We start from the raw sequence: 22513 nt of genomic DNA on the forward strand, positions 1-22513 counted from the left end.
CTTAAGGGCATTATTAGTTTCCAATACCGCTGAATTAAGTAAAGATATAAATGTATCCAAACTGACCAAAGCATTCCAGAGTACATCTAAGGTGATGATAGCTGATCTAGATAATTTTAATTTGCCAACCTGTGCAATTGCTTCCTCTCCATCGGTCCGGGGAGAAAGCCTGCTGAGCCCAACAGCGAGTGTCTGCTCCACATCAGCAGGCATGGAGGTCATCGCACCATGGTCCGCAAGAGTAAAGGTCTCCTCCACAGCCTGCTCTGACACCGCCATCTCAGACACAGCGCCAGTTCTCCCTGCAGTCACCCGCTGCACACATGAACCAGACAGGCTCCCATGGACATTGTCCAAGGATATCGCTGGGTCAAAGACACCAGATCTTGGAAGGGAGGTGTTGCCGGTGCTCCCGGGCTAAGGGAGATCTTGTCAGCCAGCAAAGAGGGGCTCTGCTAGACAACTTTCTCTGCAGCGGCCATCACCTCGGGAGCCCGAACTGGCATTGCGCTGAAGAACTCCTCGATGTTAGGTTGATCTGAGCCAGGTAAGGAAGAGCTGGATACATTCGCCCTAAGCCTGGCCTTCTGTTTAGTGTGAGGCATTTTCAATCGCAGGAAAAAAACAAATAGGAAATATCACCGAGGAGAACTTCTTAGTGTCCTTCTCAAATGGTGGCCCACCCTAAGTTCCTTCCCAACGTGGTGACGGACGTCCGCCTTAATCAGTCAACCTGCCTACCTTCTTCCCTAAGCCTCACTTGCAGGCTCTGCACGGTTTGGATTGCAAGAGAGCCTTGGCCTTCTATCTGGAGTGGACAGAAGGACATAGTCGGTCCACACAACTGTCTCCTTTGACAAGAATAGATTGGGAGTTGCTGTTGCCAAGCAGACTCTGTCTAATTGGCTGGCAGATTACATCTCCTTCAGCTATGTTCAGGTGGGACTGCAACTTGGGGGCCATGTCAGGGCTCACTCTGTCAGAGCCATGGCAATGTCGGTGGCCCACTTGAGTGCAGTTCCTCTGGAGATCTGAAAGGTGCAACATGGAGGTCTCTTCACACATTTGCCTCTCATTATTGCCTGGATAGGGATGGTCGGTGCGACAGTTTCGATCAGTCCATTCTCCAGAATCTCTTTCAGCTGTGAAACCCAAGTCTTCCTGCCTAGGAACCTTTTTTCGGGTTCAGGCTGTCTCCCTATGTTACCAACAGCACCAGTGTTGTGCCTATTGGTGCCTGGTTAGGTGTCTGTTGGTCCCTTTGGGAGCAGCCTGCAGTTAGGAATTCACCCTTATGTGAGGACTGCCAACCTGCTTGTCCTAGGAGAAAGCAGAGTTGCTTACCTGTACAGGTGTTTCCTAGGACAGCAGGATGTTAGTCCTCATGAAACCCACCCTTTCCATGCTGGGCTTCATCTGATAATGTCACCCATAAGTGAGGACTAACATCCTGCTGTCCTAGGAGAGCACCTGTTATAGGTAAGCAACTCTGCTTTATTTACTGTCCTCCAAGTGTTGGGGTGCTTTTATTTATTAGTGTGGGCCAAGTGGTGGTGATACATTGGAAGACACTTCAAACTATATACTGCATGGGAGTTTAACAGAGCTGCTAGATTTGTGGGCAATTATTGATTTAAGAAGCGGGACTTAGCTAAGAATCTTAACTCTCTCTATCTCTGTTGGTGACTATAAACCCAACAGTTATTGAGTCTTAATTTACATCTGAAGCAGATTTTATGTGAGTAACCACTAATATGCCTACTGTTTCACTTCATTAATCTTTAATGCCCTGACATAGTAATTTATAGAGTATAAAACGTTTGGCTGCTCTGAAGAGCCCTATGAACTAGTTAGTGTTGAAGTACGGTACTTCATATAGCACCTTTTTTTCTTTCTGCAGTGGCATTTTCTGTTTGGGGGTTCATTTTTGAGTCACCTAGGCTTGCTGATATTCCAAATTATTTCTGAAGAGAGGAAATGAGAAATGTTTTGGGGATGGCCAAGGTATTTTGGAGCAAATGCATCATCCAAACTGAGAAAGTACCCATAAAATTAAAACCAAACCATAAAATGCAAGTAGAATTCTCTCTCAAAAAATAGTTGAAGGATTAATTAATCTTCAGAAAAGGAATTTTGGCGCAGATTGTTGGAAACTCTGCTTGCGTGTAGCCGCATGTATTTTGCCCCATATTTGCTACCTTAGCTGGCAGCAGCTTGTTCATCAAAATGTGCCTCACATCTTAGTTTGCTAACACTGCATGTTAGTCAATTTGGCATTAGAAACTGAAGCATTAATGTTGCCTGATCAACAGTATGCATTACCTGCCAAATTTTAAGTTTGGCCTGAATCTTTTTCTTACCAATGATAGTGCCGTCGGCAGTGTAAGAGAATTGTCTTAAGTAAATCATTGCATTTCCTTGCCTTCAGTTTGAGCCAGGGTGTGAAATGTTTGGTCATCTGACTCTAATGCCACCACTACATAGTATGATATGTTGGGGGCTTCTGGACATGCTGTTACTTCTGTCTCTTCCCACAACATATTGGCTGTCAGTGTGACTGCTAATAACCAATCATCCATGAAAGGTGATAGGAGCAGCAGTGTTCGAGAAGTGTGTTCTCCTTTCTATGGCCAGTTTATGTCTATAACAGTGGCACAGTGCCACATTAAAAAGCACAGGAGAGAACAACTGTATGCTCTTGCTAACTCAAATATTTAATCCCGTATGAAGATAGATGATGTACAATTAAAAGCAGCACAGATGGAAAATCCAAAAGTGTGATATTTCAATACTGCCACGGAATAGAAATTCTGGCCTCAGGTGTCCAAATTTACTGAGAGAGAAGCATGTCCTGGAACTTAAACTTATAGCAATATTCTGTAAGTGAACATTACTCATTACATATTTAGTCACTAAAATGTTGTCTTTCCTAGCGTGTAGCCAAATGGACTCAGGACCAGTGGGTTATGTGCTCCTCTGCTAGCAGATGGGAGACGGAGTCAGATTTCAAAGCTGACGTCACACTAGATATAGCCCTGCACTGACCTCATTTCTTTAGAAACCCTCAGTCTCCTAGCATATGTGGACACTATCCCACGCACTAGCACAGTGTTAGGAAAATTACAGCAAGGAGACAAAATTTATCTTAAAGAAGTTCGAGCCCCGCTCTCCTGCGGTGATACCTAAGGGTCCCTCCCCCAGTTGAGAATTCCTGAGGTGATCGCCGATATTCCTCAGAGGTGTGCCTTGGTCCGGTAGCCGGTTCCCGGCATGGACTTAGCCCCCAGAGTGGCTGAAAGGTGGTGGGTGCATAACCAAGTGCAGCATTGAAGGTAAAACCCTCTCCCCCTGCAGCTGGAGACCGTCCGGCACACAAGCGGTAAGCACCAAGACCAGGTAAGAAGAAAACTTTAAATTTCAGGTCTCCGGTCGCCAGAGTGCAGATTGCTGTACTGATTCCTTCTTCTGGCAATGTTAAAAAGGGAGCACCAATCAGGTTGAGCAGCCTTGGTTGGGCTAGGCCCCGATCCGGTGCAAGGGTCCACACACGTGGAGACCCTCGGGTGGGAGGGCGCCATCTTGCATGCGACGGGCGTCTGCGCCATCTTCCTTTCTCGTCCGGCGGTACACACAGGGCAAGCCAGATGGCCAATGTGCCTAATTTGTGCGGGTCCCATACAGATGCGCACACAACAGGGCCGCACGCACAACTGAGTGCACTCCGTGCGCATAACTACAGCTGCACACACATACACGCGCGCATTGAAGCTCATTACCTGTGCGCCTAGACATAGAGGCAATGGCACCGGTGTCCAAGAAGGCCAGAAGGCACTCTTTGCACAGCCTGCCACATAAGAGCCGCGCAGACTGAACTGGAGTCCTGCCTGTGTCAGCATTGCAAAGAAGCCCAGGGGGGACCAAAGCCTGGTCCTTCACTGTCCAAGGACGGGTCCGGAACTACTACATACGATAACTTCCCAGACCTATGCAACTCCGAGATGGCTTCTCCACAGGAGAGCACCTCAGGGGCACCTACTCCGACTCCCCCTGAGATTAACATGGACCCAGGGACCTCCTTCTGGTTAGAATTTTTCCAAGGGCTGCAAGCCTTCGTGCAGGCACAATCAGCCCCGGCTGTGACACAGGCTCAACCTGCTGGAAGCACAAAATCCTCCCGGCATTACTCGAATGCCTCGCCTAAGAGTCTCCCTGACAGGGACCCGGACACCTCAGATGATAATGGCAGCTCCCTGGAAGAAGGAGAAATCCCTCCAGGCCTGGAACCATACCGAACCATGCTTCGCTTCTTCCACAAGGATGAATTACCAGCCCTTGTTTCCCAGATTCTGAAGACTCTGGGTATTCCAGGCACGGACCTTACGGCAGAACCCCATCTTGGTGTCCCTTCGCAAAGCCTCATGCTACTTTCCGATGATGGAAGCCATCCAGGAACTGATTGACCTGGAGTGGGATGCCCCAGAGGCCAACTTTAAAGGAGGTCGGGCCTTGGAAGCCTTATACCATCTGGAACCAGCAGCCAAGGAACACCTGCGCTTTCCAAAAATGGACGCCATGGTCTGTGCTGTCCCAAAGCGAACAACCATTCCCGTTGAGGGAGGGGCTGCATTGAAGGACACTCAGGATAGACAATTGGAATCCATTCTTAAGCAGGCCTTCGACGCAACAGCAATGACACTGCAGATTGCGTCCTGCTGTGCACTGGTGGCACTTTCCTGCTTGCTCTTCTTTAGAGAGGCAAATAACTCCGGAACATATACCGGCGAGACGATGGAACCTGCAGCAGCCTTCCTGACGGACGCAAGCGCAGACCTAGTGCGTACCTCAGCTAGAGGAGTAGCCTTGGTGTAGTGGCAGCCAGAAGACAGTTATGGCTGCGGAATTGGTCTGCTGATGTGACTTCTAAAGCGAATCTCCCAAGAATGCCCTTTAAAGGATCTCTCTTATTCGGAAGCAAATTGGAAAAGTTAGCCAGCAAGTGAGGTGAATCTCCAGTGCCTCTGCTTCCGGAAGACAGGGGTAAAAGATCCCAGTGCCCCTCCCCCAGAAGAACCAGGGGCAGAGGCTCGCAACGCTTTAGACCCTACAGGAACTCACAGTTCCAGGCACCTCGTCCCTCTGGAAGATCCCAGCCCTTTTGGAACAGACAGACCAAGAGAGGAATAGGCCCGGGGCAAGCTCCAGCCGTGCTCCCCATGAGAAGAGGCCAATCCATCCACGGGAAGAGGAAATAGGGGGTCGACTTTCCCTCTTCTACCAAAGATGGGTCAAGATCACATCTGACAAATGGGTGCTAAACATCATTCGAGAAGGTTACTCTCTGGAGTTCCGCAGCATCCCTCGGGACAAATTTATGATGTCACCCTGCCACTCCCATACCAAGAGACTGGCAGTGGAAGCCACTCTGACAAGATTACTCAGTCTGAAGGCAATAACTCCAGTTCCTTCGTCTCAACAAAATACGGGGCACTATTCCATCTATTTTATCGTTCCCAAGAAGGAAGGATCATTCCGACCCATCTTGGACCTCAAGAGCGTCAACAGTCATCTGCGGATACTACACTTCTGCATGGAGACTCTTCGCTCCATAATAATGGCAGTACAACCAGGAGAGTTCCTGACCTCCCTGGACCTCTTCAAAGCCTACCTTCATATTCCAGTCCATCAAAAGCACCAGCTTTTTCTACGCTTTGCGATACTGGGGTCACCATTACCAGTTCCGAGCGCTACTCTTCTGCCTAGCAGCCACCCCCAGAACATTCTCCAAAATTTTGGTGGTCATGGCAGGAACACTGAAGAAGGAAGGGATCTTGGTACACCCTTACCTGGATGACTGGCTGATCAGGGCAAAGTCTTTGAAAGCGAGCCGGCAAGTGACCAGCAGAGTCAAGAACTTACTGCAGGAACTCGGTTGGGTCGTGAACACGGGCAAGAGCAGTCTACAGCCCTCTCAATCTCTAGAGTACCTGGGGGCCTGTTTTGACACCAAACAGAACAAAGTCTTCCTCCCTCCCCCGAGGAGAAGGAAGCTGATGGAACAATTACGGCGATTGATGACCAATGCACGCCCCAAGGTATGGGACTATCTTCAAGTCCTAGGCCTCATGGCATCAACCCTGGAGGTCGTTCCATGGGCAAGGGCCCACATGCGACCGTTCCAGCGCTCCTTACTGTCACGCTGGAACCCACTGTCCAAGGACTACTCAGTTCACCTCCAAGTTCCAGCAGAGGTACATTCTCAGCCACATCGCAGGAAAAGATGTTGTCTCAGCAGAGAGAGCCTGGACCTGGGGGAATGGACGCTGTCGACCACAGCCTTCCATCTGATAGTGAATCGCTGGGGCCTACCAGCCATGGATCTACTGGCCACCTATTTCAGTGCCCAAGTCCCCAGGTTTTTCTGCCGCAGACAAGAGCCACACTCCTAAGGGATTGATGCCCTCGTCCAGACCTGGCCAGAGGAAGTCTTACTGTATGCCTTCCCCCCTATGGCCACTACTGGGCAAGGTCATCCGCAGGATAGAACATCACAGGGGACTAGTTCTACTAGTAGCCCCAGATTGGCCAAGATGCCCATGGTACGCAGACATGCAAAGACTCCTTACGGGGAGCCCTCTGTGCCTACCTCCACACAGGATCCATCTCAATTATACCGGTCTGGCCCTTGAGAGGACTCACCTGAAGAAGCACGTTTACTTGAAGCCCATGATTTACACCCTGCTCCGAGCATGCAACTTCGCCACATCCCTGGCATACATATGGATCTGGAGAATATTTGAAGCCTGATGCGAGGACTGTGGGACTCTCCCGCGGACAGCCAAGATCCCCATGATTCTGTAGTTTCTATAAGACTGTATGAAGAAGGGGTTGTCACTCAACTCACTCAAGGTCCAAGTAGCCGCCCTCTCCTGCTTCAGAGCCGAAGTGAACAGTATCAGTCTATCAGCTCATCCGGATTTGACCCGTTTCCTAAAAGGGGTTAAACAAGTTCGGCCACCGCTAAAGTGGCCAGTGCCCCTATGGAATCTCAATCTGGTATTAAATTTCTTAGCGGGGGGTTCCTTCAAACCAACGCTTGGTCTGTCACTATGCCTCTTAATGTTGAAGACTGTATTCCTGATGGCAATAAGTTCAGCTCGTCGCATCTCCAAACTGCAGGCACTATCCCTTCGAGAGTCGTTCCTTAGGTTCACTGCTGGAACCATATAGCTGCACACTGTCCCCTCCTTCCTGCCGAAAGTGGTTTCCGAGTTTCATCTGAACCAAGCCATCTCCCTACCATCTCCAGATGAACATAAGGACTCAGAAGACTCATGCCTTCTTCACCACCTAAATGTCCGCAGACTCCTGGTGCGATACCTAGAAAGATTGGAACCGGTGCGCAAAACGTATCGCTTATTCGTCCTTCATAGTGGGAAGAAACAAGGAGAAGCGGCCTCGCGGGCAACTATAGCCTTCTGGGTCAAGGAAGTAATCAAGGCAGCCCACATAGAGGCAGGAAAGCCTTTACCACTACAGGTTAAGCCTCATTCTACTAGGGCCCAAGCAGTATCTTGAGCAGAAACCAAGCTGCTATTGCCCACCGAGATCTGTTGGGCGGCGACGTTCTACCGCCTGGATGTTCAGGCCCAAGAGGATGCAGCCTTCGCAAGGGCAGTACTAAGTGGGCCACGGGCAGCCTCCTGCCCTGTCTAGGTACATCCCACTGGTCCTGAGTCCATCTGGCTACACTCAAGTAAATGGAGAAATTACTTAACCTGATAATTTCATTTTCCTTAGTGTAGGCAGATGGACTCAGCATCCCGCCCACAGCTGCCCCAGAGAAAGTGGACGTTAGAAAGCAAACCTCGAGACTAAAATACAGGTAAACCATTGCTTACCCCTAGTTCAAGACACCCACAGTTAGTCTGGTGTCAGCGTAGGCTTAGTTGAGTGCACTGGCGGTCTCCAGTTTTTGAAATCAGTTTAATCAAGTTTAAGAAGTTTAACCAGGTTGTTTATGCAAAGATATATATCCACAATGGCTTTTCAAGGAGGATACTGAGGAAATGAGGTCAGTGCAGGGGTATATCTAGGGTGATGTCAGCTTTGAAATCTGACTCCATCTCCCATCTGCTAGCAGAGGAGCACAAAAACCCACTGGTCCTGAATACATCTGTCTACACTAAGGAAAACGAAATTATCAGGTAAGTTATTTCTCCATTTTGTTCGGGGCTGAATGCAAAAGTGCAACCTGGCAGTTGACTTTTAGCAGTTGTTGATTGTAAATGCATGTGACATTTTTTGCAAAAATTCATGTTACCTGTTTCATTATTAGGCTTTCAAGAGTGGCAGAAGACACAATCCGGGAATATTTTGAAGCCCGCTTGGCTTTGCTGGAACCCATTTTTCCTATTGCATGTCATAGGCTGTGTGAGGGACCAGATTATTCTTTGGATTTCCAATATAACCCTCCCCATAAGATACCTGAAGGTAACATTTTTGATGCATATTACGGCAGATGTATCCACTTTTTCTTTTTTTTTTACTACAGGGCACAGTAAATCTGTTTAGGCATTGCACTCATATTACTGTATTATGCATGAAAAGCTTGGAAATAAGTAATAAAACTATTATGTAACATGTTCATATACACTTCCATGAGCATGTTCATATCTCTGCAAGTCAGCCTTATATTTCAGCAAAGAAATGTCTCGCAGCCCTTCCACTTTGCTTATAGGACAGTCTCTTTAGAGTCGCTTGCCACTAAACAGATGGTTTTGATTTCAGTTCTGTTTTTTTAATGAGTTTTAATTTGTTTATAATTTTAATGTATTATTTGCCCATCCATACAGGCAAGATCCTAAACTCTGCTTCCTTTTCGCCTATTTCACCTGGGATTCTCCCCATTCCTTAGCTGTTGGCGATAGAGAGCACACCCTCCTGATGACTTCACTACTTCTCACAGGGAAGGAGTGGCTGCGGGGATCCTGCCAGTAGTCTGTTTCCAAAGTTCCAAACAAATGTGGACAAACTTCTACAGATAGCCCCAGCCTGGTTGAGTACTTAGCTCTTAGCTACTTACCTAGAGACTGCCTTTCCCCCAGTGAAGTGGCTTCCCAGGGAGTTCCCTGTTAACGGCATTATTGTAGAGGTTTCAGTGCTCTCACTCTCTATCTTGCTCTTGTGTTCTAGGCTAACATTTTCAATTCCAGGCTCTGTCCTTTGGACTTGAAACTGCCCCAAGGACCTTTACCAAGGTCATGGTGGTCATGGCAGCAGCACTATGCAAGCAGTATAGTCTCAGATTTTCTAGGGGCTATCCTAGATACAGAACAAGTGAGGGTGACTCATGCCCAAAAGAGACACCAAAATAGGAGACCAAGTAGATGCCTTTTGCACCCAAATTTGTCAGGGCATATGATTACTAAGAAGATGCCATGCTGGGTCAGACCAAGGGTCCATCAAGCCCAGCATCCTGTTTCCAACAGTGGCCAATCCAGGCCATAAGAACCTGGCAAGTACCCAAAAACTAAGTCTATTCCATGTAACCATTGCTAATGGCAGTAGCTATTCTCTAAGTGAACTTAATAGCAGGTAATGGACTTCTCCTCCAAGAACTTATCCAATCCTTTTTTTAAACACAGCTATACTAACTGCACTAACCACATCCTCTGGCAACAAATTCCAGAGTTTAATTGTGCGTTGAGTAAAAAAGAACTTTCTCAGATTAGTTTTAAATGTGCCCCATGCTAACTTCATGGAGTGCCCCCTAGTCTTTCTACTATCCGAAAGAGTAAATAACTGATTCACATCTACCCGTTCTAGACCTCTCATGATTTTAAACACCTCTATCATATTCCCCCTCAGTCGTCTCTTCTCCAAGCTGAAAAGTCCTAACCTCTTTAGCTTTTCCTCATAGGGGAGCTGTTCCATTCCCCTTATCATTTTGGTAGCCCTTCTCTGTACCTTCTCCATCGCAATTATATCTTTTTTGAGATGCGGCGACCAGAACTGTACACAGTATTCAAGGTGCGGTCTCACCATGGAGCAATACAGAGGCATTATGACATTTTCCGTTTTATTCACCATTCCCTTTCTAATAATTCCCAACATTCTGTTTGCTTTTTTGACTGCCGCAGCACACTGTACCGACGATTTCAATGTGTTATCCACTATTTGTAGATACTGGGGCTAATGATTGTAACTATAGATGTTGTCCCCTGGGCCAGGGCACATATGCATCCACTCCAGCAGTCACTGCTTAATCCACTGGTCTCAGTCATCACAAGATTACGACCTACTGCTGCAGATGCCAGAGGTGGCAAAGGAGATCCTTGACGTGAATGAAATCTGCCAGCTTCACAAAAGAGGTAGACTTGGAACCACCCAGCTGGATGGTGCTAACCACAGATACCTGCTTGAGTGGATGGAGAGTTCTTTATCAAGTCTGACCCAAAAAATGAAGGAAAAAATGAAAATCCCTCACATGAACATAGGAAAACCACCAAAAAGAGGGAATCCAAGTAGAACAAACCAAAATAAATAAATAAATAATAAAAAATAAATTGCTAACAATCTACAATGGTTTTATTATCAAAAACATATATAAATATACATATTATACAAGCTAAAAATGTTATACAAAATATAAATGACCAATAATTACATCGCTGAAACAGTGACCCAATATACTCATTTAAAATGTATATAACCCCCACACATCAATCATCATTCATTCATACAACCCAAAACCCCCCGTATATAAAACCAAGCAAGGACAGGGAAATGGACAAGAATACTGGAGAATACACCAGTGTCCGCTAAATAGATCTTCTCAACCTGGTGAATTCTTTAAAAATATTGTTCACTACCACCAAACCTATGAATACCAAGATCTTCTCAATTCTTCCACCTTCTTCTGTAAAATTCGTAACAGGTATAAGAAGCAGGCACTAACTTAACCAGGCTCGTAACATCTGAAGTTCACGTTCCTCTGTCAAATTTTATTCCTGTTCCCAACAAAGAATGCTCTGTTTCATCCTCACATATAGGGCTTCTTCAGGGGAAATACCGCTCTCACCCCAATCACTACAGTAATTAAACCCAATGTATAAATAATGATGATGTCATCAGCAAACATCACATATATAGAACTTATTTCAGTCTTATCAAATATGAAACATCATCTTCTAATCCTTCTTCAAATTGTGAGCATATGAAAAGTTAACTGCACATACTCAAACCACACTATCCAGCAGAAAACGAGGTCAAACTGCAAAGCAAACAATTTAAACATTAAATCTAAACATCATGGAAATGTGACCCAAATATGTATTGCAAAAAAATTAATTAAATTATTTTAATAAAGGGAAAGTAGGGTCACTAAAGAATAAGATAAGAAACAAGTTGAAAAAAAGAATTAAATGTTGTATGGGAAGTAGTAAATGACGTAAAACCTAGTGCTTCTGCATGATATTGGTTGAAGCCCATTGCAGGCAAGAGCCTGAAGATTGTATTGAAAAGAGCACTTCTTATTCTGATACTAATCCCCTGTATAATTTTTATAAAAAATAATTTCATAAAAGTATGATTGTTCCTCATGTTTGAGAGTGTTTTTCATTGTTTAAATACGTGAGGGAATTTGAGCCATATCGCCTTTGTTTCATTCGTTGTGATAAAACTATATAAAACACAAAATATACCTTGCCATTTTCAACAATCACAATGACATAGCATCCACGATCTCACGTAGCATTATGTCAACATCCCTCTTACGTACGTTTTAAAACTAACCATCATCGATCAACATTTAATCATTTAAATGGATCTCAGGCGTCAATGGATCTTGAATTAAAGAAAGGCAGACCATTCAATTTGATTATTCAGTCCCTACAGTATGCTACTGAAAAATAAAATGATGTTCCATTCTTATTACTTTCTGCAATTTGTTACTCCCCTCACCCGATTACAAAGAATTTTAAATCTTCCACAGAATGATCCTTTGAACACCAGTGATCGACTAATGGGGTGTTAGACTTTTTTAATTTAATGCAACTTTTATATTCAATAATACACAATTTAATCTGTCTCTTAAGGTAGTTTGTCCTGGGAACAGGAATAAAATTTGACAGAGGAACGTCAACTTCGGATGTTACGAGGCTGGTTATGTTAGTGCCTGCTTCTTATACCTGCTACAGATTTTACAGAAGAAGGCGGAAGAATTGAGAAGATCTTGGTATTCATAGGTTGATGGCAGTGAACGATATTTTTAAACAACTCACCAGGTTGAGAAGAGCTATTTAGTGGACATTGATGTATTCTCCATTATTTCCTGACATTTTCCAGTATTCTTGTCCATTTCCCTGTCTTTGCTTGGTTTTATAGATGGGGGGTTTTGGATGGGTATATTGGGTCACTGTTCCAGCAATATAATTATTGGTCATTTATATTTTGTATAAAATGTATATCTTGTATAAGATATACATTTATATATGTTTTTGATAATAAAGCCATTGTAGATTGCAAATTATTTTTTCTTGTTCTTTTATTTTTTTGGTTTGTTGTATTTGGGTTCCGTCTTTTTGGTGTTTTTCCTGAGTTTTTTTTATCAAGGCCAGGTGGCCCAAGAAAGCCTGGTCGGAAGAGGAAGCCCTCTGGCCCATAAACAGTTTGTACTTGAGCCATCAGGCTGGCACTCCAGGCCAGGCAGTCTGAACATTTTCAGACAACGCCACAGCAGTGCCATACATAAACAAGCAGAGGGGCTACTTGCAGCCCCAGGCTTGAGCAAGAAGTGAGTGGGATTATCAGCTGGGCGGAGAGGAATTTGACTTATCTGGCAGCGTCTCAGATTTCAGGCACAAAAAGGCGGATTTTCTCAGCAGGAAAAGGCTGGACTAGAAGTGTGGGAGCTCAGCCAGGAGGCCTGTCACATGATAATGTATCAATGGGTTTAACCTAGATCTGGGCCAGTGCCAAGGTAGACAGGTTTTTTGGTCAAAGAAAGGAGTCTGTATCCAGGGGAAGAGGGGGTAGACATCCTGATCTGTGCCTGGCTAAAGAAAAGATTCCTGTATGTATTTCTACCTTGGCCCCTGATAGGCAAGGTGATAACAAGAATTAGGGGATCATCCCTCATAGGTGATAGTAGTAACCCTGAATTGGCCAAGGAGGCCTTTGTATGCAGACTTATAAGGTTCCTATTGTGATCCCTCTACAGCTTCCCAGGAACACGGGCTTCTGTGGCAGGGTCTAATAATGGAAAACCCAGCTCTATTCTGTCTTACAGCCTGGTACTTGAGAGGACACAGCTATGAGGTAGGGATTATTCCCAAGCAGTTGTGGCAACCATACTAGAATTGTAAAAGAATTCAATATTCTTGGCCTATATCAGAGTTTGGAGGCTGTTCAAAGCTCACTGCAAAGAACACAAGACTTCCCCATGGAAATCAGATATCCCAGTAGTCTTAGACTTTTTGCAGAGGTGCCTGGATAAGAGCTTAGCATTTAATTAATGGAGTTAAAGTAGCAACCATCTCCTGCTACAGGAGCTACACTAGGGTGCCCAGGTAACTGCCCAGGTAACCACATCTGGATGTGGTCTGCTTCCTAAAGAGAGTAAGTGCGATACATCCACCCTTCAGGCCTATCTTAGTCTGGTCCTAAGAACACTGTTAGGGGCACCCTTCAAGCCATTAAGGCAAGTGTCCATTTAAGGACCTGACCTTACAGGATGTCTTTTTGATAGCGATATGCTCCGCCGGGCACATTTTAGAGTAGCAGGCCCTTTTATGCTAATGTTGCCACATTCAATCACTTTTAGGCCGGTACCCTCTTCTGCCAAAGGCAGTGTCCCCCTTCCACCTGAATGAAAAGGTTTCGCTATCAGCTTTTCAAAGAGGAATACAAAGGTGAAGATAAGACTGTACCACCTGGACATGTATCATATTGTATCACGATACTTGGAGGTGATGAAACCCCCTTCAGGAAATTGGATAGGCTGTTCTTGCTGTTTGGGGGATCATGAAAGGGAGAAGCAGCTTCCAAGACCCAAAATAGCAAGATGGGTTAAGAAAGCAGTCACCTCAGCCTACCAACTTAATGGCAGGGCGGTGCTAGAGACAAACTGCACCCACTCTACAAGGGTTCAGTTGCCATTCTAGGCAGAAGCAGCACTAGTTTCCCCAGGTGACATCTGCAGGTCTGTCATTTGGACATCCTTGCCCTTATTTACCAAACACTACAGGCTGGATGTACAAATTGAGGAATTGCCCTTTGGGAATGGAGCCATCAAGGCAGCCCCGGCTTCCCTCCTAGTAGCGTTGGGGTAACTTTTGCATCTCCCAAGTTAATGGACTGGTCTAGCAAGCAAAAAAGGTAAAATTGCCCTTACCTGATAATTTCCTTTCCTTGAGACCTGCCAGACCAGCCCAGGGGCCATGAACAGGGAAATTCAAGGTAGTTCGGCTCACTCTCTTGTTCATCTATTCCTTTTCTCGCCTCTCTAAGCCCTTCCTTGGGAGGGGAGGAACTCAGGAAAAAAAAACATTCTAAAGGGGTTAGGAGGAGGATTCTTATCCTGTTTGTTCAGAAAGCTACTGATAAGGGCTCCACAGCCACTAAGAACATAAGAAATTGCCATACTGGGTCAGACCAAGGGTCCATCAAGCTCAGCATCCTGTTTCCAACAGTGGCCAATCCAGGCTATAAGTACCTGGCAAGTACCGAAACATTAAGTAGATCCCATGCTACTAATACCAGTAATAGCAGTGGCTATTCTCTAAGACAACTTGATTAATAGCAGTTAATGGACTTCTCCAAGAACTTATCCATATCTTTTTTTAAACCCAGCTATATTAACTGCATTAACCACATCCTCTGGCAACAAATTCCAGAGCTTTATTGTGCATTGAGTGAAAAATAATTTTCTCTGGTTAGTTTTAAATGTGCTACTTGTTAACTTCATGGAATGCCCCCTAGTTCTATTATCTGAAAGAGTAAATAACCGATTCACATGTACTCATTCTAGACCTCTCATTATTTTAAAGACCTCTATTATATTCCCACTCAGCCGTTTCTTCTCCAAGCTGAACATCCCTAACCTTTTTAGCCTTTCCTCATAGGAGAGCTCTTCCATCCCCTTTATCATTTTGGTTGCCCTTCTCTGTACCTTACCCACTGCAACTATATCTTTTTTGAGATGCGCCAACCATAATTGTACACAGTACTCAAGGTGCGATTTCACCATGGAGCAAAACGGAAACATTATGACATTTTCAGTTTTATTTACCATTCCTTTCCTAATAATTCCTAATATTCTGTTTGCTTTTTTTGACTGCTGCAGCACACTGAGCCAATGATTTCAATGTATTATCCACTATGATGCCTAGATCTTTTCCTGGGTGGTAGCTCCTATTATGGAACCTAACATCGTGTAACTACAGCATGGGTTATTTTTCCCTATATGCATCACCTTGCATTTGTCCGCATTAAATTTCATCTGCCATTTGGTTGTCCAATCTTCCAGTCTTTCAAGGTTCTCCTGTAATTTATCACAATTCGCTTGTGATTTAACTACTCTGAATAATTTTGTACATCTGCAAATTTGATTATCTCACTCGTATTCCTTTCTAGATCATTTATAAATATATTGAAAAGTACTGGTCCAAGTACAGATCCCTGAGGCAATCCACTGTTTACCCTTTTCCACTGAAAAAATTGACCATTTAATCCTACTTTCTTTCCTGTCTTTTAACCAGTTTGTAATCCATGAAAGGACATCGCCTCCTATCCCATGACTTTTTAGTTTTCTTAGAAGCTTCTCACGAGGGACTTTTTCAAAAGCCTTCTGAAAATCCTAATACACTATATCTACTGGTTCACCTTTATCCACAAGTTTATTAACCCCTTAAAAAAGTGAAGCAGATCTGTGAGGCATGATTTCCCTTGGGTAAATCCATGCTGATTGTGTTCCATTAAACCATGTCTTTCTATATGCTCTGTGATTTTGATCTTAAGAATATTTTCCACTATTTTCCCCAGCACTAAAGTCAGGCTCACTGGTCTATAATTTCCTGGATCACCCTGGAGCCCTTTTTAAATATTGGGGTTACATTGGCCACCCTCCAGTCTTCAGGCACAATGGATGGTTTTAATGATAGGTTACAAATTTTAACTAATAGATTTGAAATTTCATTTTTGGGTTCCTTCAGAACCCCGGGGTGCATACCATCCGGTCCAGGTGATTTGCTACTCTTTAGTTTGTCAATTTGACCTATTACCTCTTCCAGGTTCACAGTGATTTGGTTCAGTTCATCTGGCTCATTACCCTTGAAAACCATTTCCTGAACCAGTATCTCCCCAACATCCTCATCAGTAAACACAGAAGCAAAGAATTTGTTTAGTCTTTCTGCAATGACGGTCCAACAGACTTTCTCACAGACTTTCTCACAGACTTTCTCACAGGTTTCTTGCTTCAGATATATTTTAAAAAGATTTTATTATAAGGTTTTCCCTCTACGGCCAACTTCATTTCATATTCTCTCTTAGCCTGACTTATCAATATTTTACACTTGACAATGCTTATGCTTTTTCCTATTTTCTTCAGATGGATCTTTCTTCCAATTTTTGAAGGATTTTTTTTGGCTAAAATAGCCTCTTTCACCTCACCTTTAACCATGCTGGTAATCGTTTTGCCTTCCTTCCAACTTTCTTAATATGTGGAATACTTCTGGACTGTGCTTCTAAGATTGTATTTTTAAACAATGTCCATGCTTGTTGAACACTTTTAATCTTTGTAGCTAAACCTTTCATTTTTTTTCCAGCTATTTTCCTCATTTTATCAAAGTTTCCCTTTCAAAAATGTATTGTTAGAGCTATAGATTTACATATTGTCCCACTTCCATTCATTAGTTCAAATTTGATTATGTTATGATCAATATTGCCAAGCGCTCCCACCACCGTTATCGCTCTCACCAAATCCTGCATTCCACTAAGAATTAAATCTAAAATGGCTCCCTCTCTCATTGGTTCCTGAACCAATTGGTCCATGAAGCGGTCTTTTATTCTATCCAGGAACTCTTTTACATTTACCCAGTGAATATTGAAGTAGTTGAAATCTCCCATGATTACTGCACTGACAAATTGGTTAGCTTCCCTGATTTCTCTTAGCATTTCATCATCTATCTGTTCATTTTGGCCAGGTGGACGGTAGTATACTCCTGTCACTATACTCTTAACCGACACACACGGGATTTCTACCCATATAGATTTTACTGAGCATTTAGTCACTTGTATGATCATTATCCTGTTGGACTCTATACCCTCCTGGACATAAAGTGCCACACCCCCACCAAATTGATCCTCCCTATCATTGCGATATAATTTGTACTCTGATATAGCACTGACTCATTAGCTATCCTCCTTCCACCAGGACTCAGAAATGTGAATTATGTCTATCTCATCATTCACTGCTATACACTCTAATTCTCCCATCTTACTTCTTAGACTTCTAGCATTGGCATACAGACATTTCAAAGTGTGTTTTTGTTTGTATTAACAACCTACTTTTCAGTTGATAGGGATAATTTGGAATTCTTTAGCTCAGGTGATTCTTTACTTAGGGGCACATGGACTACTTTAACTTTTATTGAAACCTCTCCATTGGGATGCCCTAACTCTCCTGTTTCATTAGTATCCTTCAAAGATACATTCTTCCGAACCATGCATTGTTGAGTGACTGTCTGCTTTCCCCCTTGTAGTTTAAAAGCTGCTCTATCTCCTTTTTAAACGTTAGCACCAGCAGCCTAGTTCCACTCTGGTTAAGGTGGAGCCTGTCCTTTCGGAAAAGTCTCCCCCTTCCCCAAAATGTTGTTCCGTTCTTTACAAAACTGAATCTATCTTCCCTGCATCATTGTCTCATCCATGCATCGAGTCTCCAGAGCTCTGCCTGCTTTTGGGGACCTACACATGGAACAGGGAGCATTTCAGAGAATGACATTCTGGATTTCAGCTTTCTACCTAAAATCCTAAATTTAGCTTCCAGAACCTGCCTCCCCACATTTTTCTATGTCGTTGGTGCCCACATATACCTCGATATCTGGCTTCTCCCCAGCACTGTCTATAATCCTATCTAGGTGATGTGAGAGATCTGCCACCTTTGCACCAGGTAGGCATGTTACCAGGCAATCCTCACACCCACCAGCCACCCAGTTGTCTACATTCCTAATAATCGAATCACCAATTGTGATGGCCAACCTAACCTTCCCTCCTGGGCAAGTAGTCCTGGGAAACTTGTCCTCAGTGCGAGAGGACAGTGCAATGGAGAGCAGGTCCTTGCTACAGGATCACTTCCTGCTACACCAGGGTGATGCTCTCCAACCGAGAGACCTTTCTGATCCAAGGCAACACCGGGAATGCCAGACTGGATTTGGGACTTGGTTGCTATGTCCCCGAAGGTCTCATCAGTGTACCTCTCTGTCTGCCTCAGCTCCTCCAGGTCTGCCACTCTAGCTTACAGAGATCGGACTCATTCTCTGAGAATCAGGAGCTCTTTGCACCAGGGGGCACACAGAATCTCTCGCCGGCAGGTAAAAAATCATACGTGTGACACTCTGTAAAAGACTGGAAAGCCCGCCTCTTGCTGCTAGACTAGTGCTTTCATCTTAATTTTGTTGAGTTCCTAGTTACGTTTAGGCTACTAACGGAGTTGGACTTAAAGTACTTTAAATTTATAGGTGTATTCACTAATTAATCTGCTAGTGACCTACAAGGGGATGATTAAACTCTCAATAAGGACTGGGGCAACAGTATGATTTAGATAAGAGCCTGATTGATTTTTAATGAGAAGGTGTCTCTTGCCTAAAAATCAAAGGTTGAGCTAGGGGGTGGGTGGGAGGGAAAGACACTAGAATTAACTCGCTATGGCTTGTTTATTATCTCAGATACACACAAACTCTAAAGAATATATCCCACTATTTCACCTCTCTCCAAACTTTTTTTTTAAGTCCTAAGATATCCCAAAGCTATTCTTACCAATCCTCTTCAACCACCATTAAGTTTATCTTCCCTCAAAAGATAGAGAGGTTTGAAATTTGCGCACCTAACGGCACGTGCTTCAAATCCTCTTCTACTGCAAAGGGTGCGGAGCCTCTGGCAGCTGGTGCTGTGGAGTTCGAAGCCTGGATCGCTTGCTGTGACCTCTGGAGTCCTCTCCCAGGGGATGGGAACAGTATGCAGATGAGCCTTCCAGTCCTCTTTAAATGGTGTGGGGCTTCTGGAAGCTGGGGCTGTGGAGTTCAAAGCCATTTATGACCAGGAGTGACGTCACCAGAGAGGTGTGTCCTATCTCAAAGGAGTGGGGAGAATCCCAGATGTAATAAACTGCTCTAGCAGGAATCAAGGAAAGAAAATTACCAGTTGAGGACAATTTTACTTTAATGGAATTCACTACTGATTTCTAGAGTATACCTACTTACAGTGCTTGTAAGTATCTTCACCCCCTTGTGCATTTTTCACATTCTGCTGTCTTAAAAAAAACAACCCAAAATGCATTGAAGTAGGAATTTTTTCTTTCATGATAAAGTAGAGTATGTTGTATAGATCAATGAAACAATTATAGAAATATTCTTAAATGTAATTAAGAATAATAAAAAAAAAACAAAAAAAAAACCTCTTGATTACATAAGGAAACTACTGTGGAAGGTATCTGTGAGGCCTAAGATTACATTAAAATAACTACAGAGGTCTCTGGCTGAAATTGAGAATAATGTTAACTGCTCAACAGTTTCAAAATTACACCACAAATATTTCCTTGTCTACAGGTGATTAGCAGATTTAACTGATAATCTTAAGATAAGAATTCATTAGTTTAAGGGAGCAGTTGCTTACACTTTTGTGAGGTAATCCATCAGTTTTATTATAGCAATATGAGTATATAAGTTTTAACATGGTAGATTATAGTTTTGTTTTTAAGTTTCTAGGTTTTACAGAGTAAAGCACTGTTATGAAAAATGAGCATAAACTCATGAGTTATCTTCAAGTCAACTTGCACTTGACAAATACGCAATGCCAAATTAACTCAGCCGAAAGGTAATTAAGCCAGTTTTATCTCACCTTTAGCCATTGGCAGGTCACACTCCTGTAGAGAAGTGCCTCAGGGAATCCAGCAACCCCAGCAGATTGGAAAATAGAACCCAGAGGTCTCTGACGGTCTCCATGAGGAATGTCAGCAGGAACAGGGTAAAGAAGGACTTGGCTTGTAAAGTCTTTCAGGGAATAAACTTGGCAAGTATTGACAAGTGGTTGTGCTGAGCATGGAACTTAGTCTTAGACTTGTTAGTTCACAGGTATAGTGAATTGCAACAGTTAAATTTCTGGGGAAGAAAATCCCTTGGGAAAATCCTCAAGGGAAAAATCCCTTTAGGAAAAGGTCCCAAGAAAATCCAGGCTGTATGGTTCAGATTCCTTTTCTCTGTTCGGAACTTGATTACAAATTCAGTTGCATAGGATACAATGTTGATTTTGAATGGATGTCATCACTATCCATAGACACAGCATTGGTGGGATGCTCATGATGTCATCTGAGTCCAGATGCCTATGAATGTTCTCACTCCTAGTGATGAGGTTAATCAGCAGACATTTGCTGAACAATACCCATTTCAAGGTTAGATATAAAGTTTTCACTAAGGACATGCTCATAATTCGTGTCTAAGGTTTTCTATCACGTTGTGAAGTGCAGATAGATGTCTGATAGGGAAGAACAATTAGTTTCTTCTCCTCTGTGTGATTCATAGTCCCATATGAAGTTGCCAAAATCATCATGTGGCTGACGACTCCAGGCCTGCACTTTAGTTCATTCTGTGTGCCTGGCTGCAAGCTCAGGTTCAATTATGCACATTCTTATTTAGGGACACTGGCTTTTACCCTACAGGCTGTATAGGAGGGTGGCAAGAAAAAAGCCACTGCTGAAGAAAAGCCAAATGATGTGCTGCATAGCATTTGCAATGCTAAGCAATGTATGTAGCATAAAACACAGCACATTACCCTGCTAACATAAACCCTACAGTAAAGCACGCTGGTGGTAGCATTATGTTGTGGGATGCTTTGTAAAAAAAAAAAAAATTTCTTACTTCCAATATTTTGAGTAGACTATTTAACTGTATAGACAAGCGACCATCATATAGCACAGGGTACAGTATATCTTGTAACCCATACGTATAAGCTTTGGTGTGCTAGGAGATATAATCATAAGTCGCTTGAATATTAGTGTTTTTTCACTCTTTTGTGCTGTGAACTTCCTCCCTTTTTTTGCTGGAACGTTTTTAAATATGTACCAAATATGTACTTATCTATTAAATAAACAATATGAGATAAACCTCCAGTTTCCTCTGCCAACTTTCCACTAGATGTAAACAATTTGTCTGCCACTCGCTTCCTTAATTTATACCCAAATAATATAGTATGCTTGGTGGGATCTTCTTAATCAAAAAGATCAGTTAAAATGTCTCTGTTTTCTAGACCTAACTCCTTATCTAAAGACAAAACATAATGTCAGCTTTTAAATACACAAAGCAGTGCCTCGGAGAAACTTAGAAGTGCTTCTGTAATTCCTGAAAAGAAGCATAACCACCTTCTTCCCTCATAAAGTGTTGCACTACCTGAAGACTGCTATGACCCCCAACTCTTAAAAAATCAAAGAGCAGAACCTTGGAAGAAATATCTTATTAGCTTAAAAAGGCAAAAAAATCCAAAATGGCGAACTGTGAACTTAATTTGCAGCACAACCATCTCCAAGCCTTCATAATGGGAGAAAGTAATACTCTCTGCTGTAGAGTTTTCGGTAGGGAAACATAGGTAGTATGTATAGCATACCAAAGATCCAAAGGAGAAACAAAATCCTGTTGATAAGCAATCTGTGTATAAAAATCTATTCCCATTACCACTTGCCTGCATGTCGAAGAAGACACACTATATTATACGGGGTTTTTTTTAAGTCAGTCAACCATAAGCCACCTTTATCCCAGCATCTCATCAGTATGGAAATAGCAATCCGCAGTTTCTTATTGTGCAAAATAAATTGATGAATGAGATTATTCAACTTGTGTATATCTTTGGCAGTTAAATACAAAGGTAACTGCTGGAAAACATATAACCATTTTGGAAAACCCATCATTTGGAAAAAACTTCTCTCCCTATGAAGGAAAAGGGAAAATCCATTTGATTAGTCAAAATTTCCTTGGTTTAACCAAAAGTTTTTGAAAGTTCACTGATTGTAAATGACTGGGATCATGATGGATAAACACTCCCAAACAATTAAAATATTCATATGTCCACTTCATTGGGAAGTTGGGACCACATCTTGCCATCTTAGTCCTGTATTGGCAAACCTTCAGATTTGTCCAAATTTAAGAGAAGCCACGCCAGTGCACCATACTCCCGAAACTCCGCCAATAAAGATGGCATGGAAATAGGTTTCTATACATGTATTAAAATGTTATTTGCAAAAGCTGATATT

At 43.3% G+C, this 22513-nt stretch overlaps 1 protein-coding gene across 2 annotated transcripts in view; it reads left to right on the forward strand.

Moving 5' to 3' along the window:
- MPHOSPH8 (M-phase phosphoprotein 8) overlaps nt 1-22513 on the forward strand; it is a 248377-nt gene that overhangs the window by 91367 nt on the left and 134497 nt on the right. For both annotated transcript variants that reach the window (XM_029602497.1, XM_029602498.1), the window contains exon 11: nt 8336-8490. In XM_029602497.1, coding sequence (XP_029458357.1) covers nt 8336-8490 — 155 coding nt within the window. The remainder of the gene's footprint in view (nt 1-8335; nt 8491-22513) is intronic.

The sequence above is a fragment of the Rhinatrema bivittatum genome, chromosome 5 (assembly GCF_901001135.1).
Source record: "Rhinatrema bivittatum chromosome 5, aRhiBiv1.1, whole genome shotgun sequence".
Classification (NCBI taxonomy): domain Eukaryota; kingdom Metazoa; phylum Chordata; class Amphibia; order Gymnophiona; family Rhinatrematidae; genus Rhinatrema; species Rhinatrema bivittatum.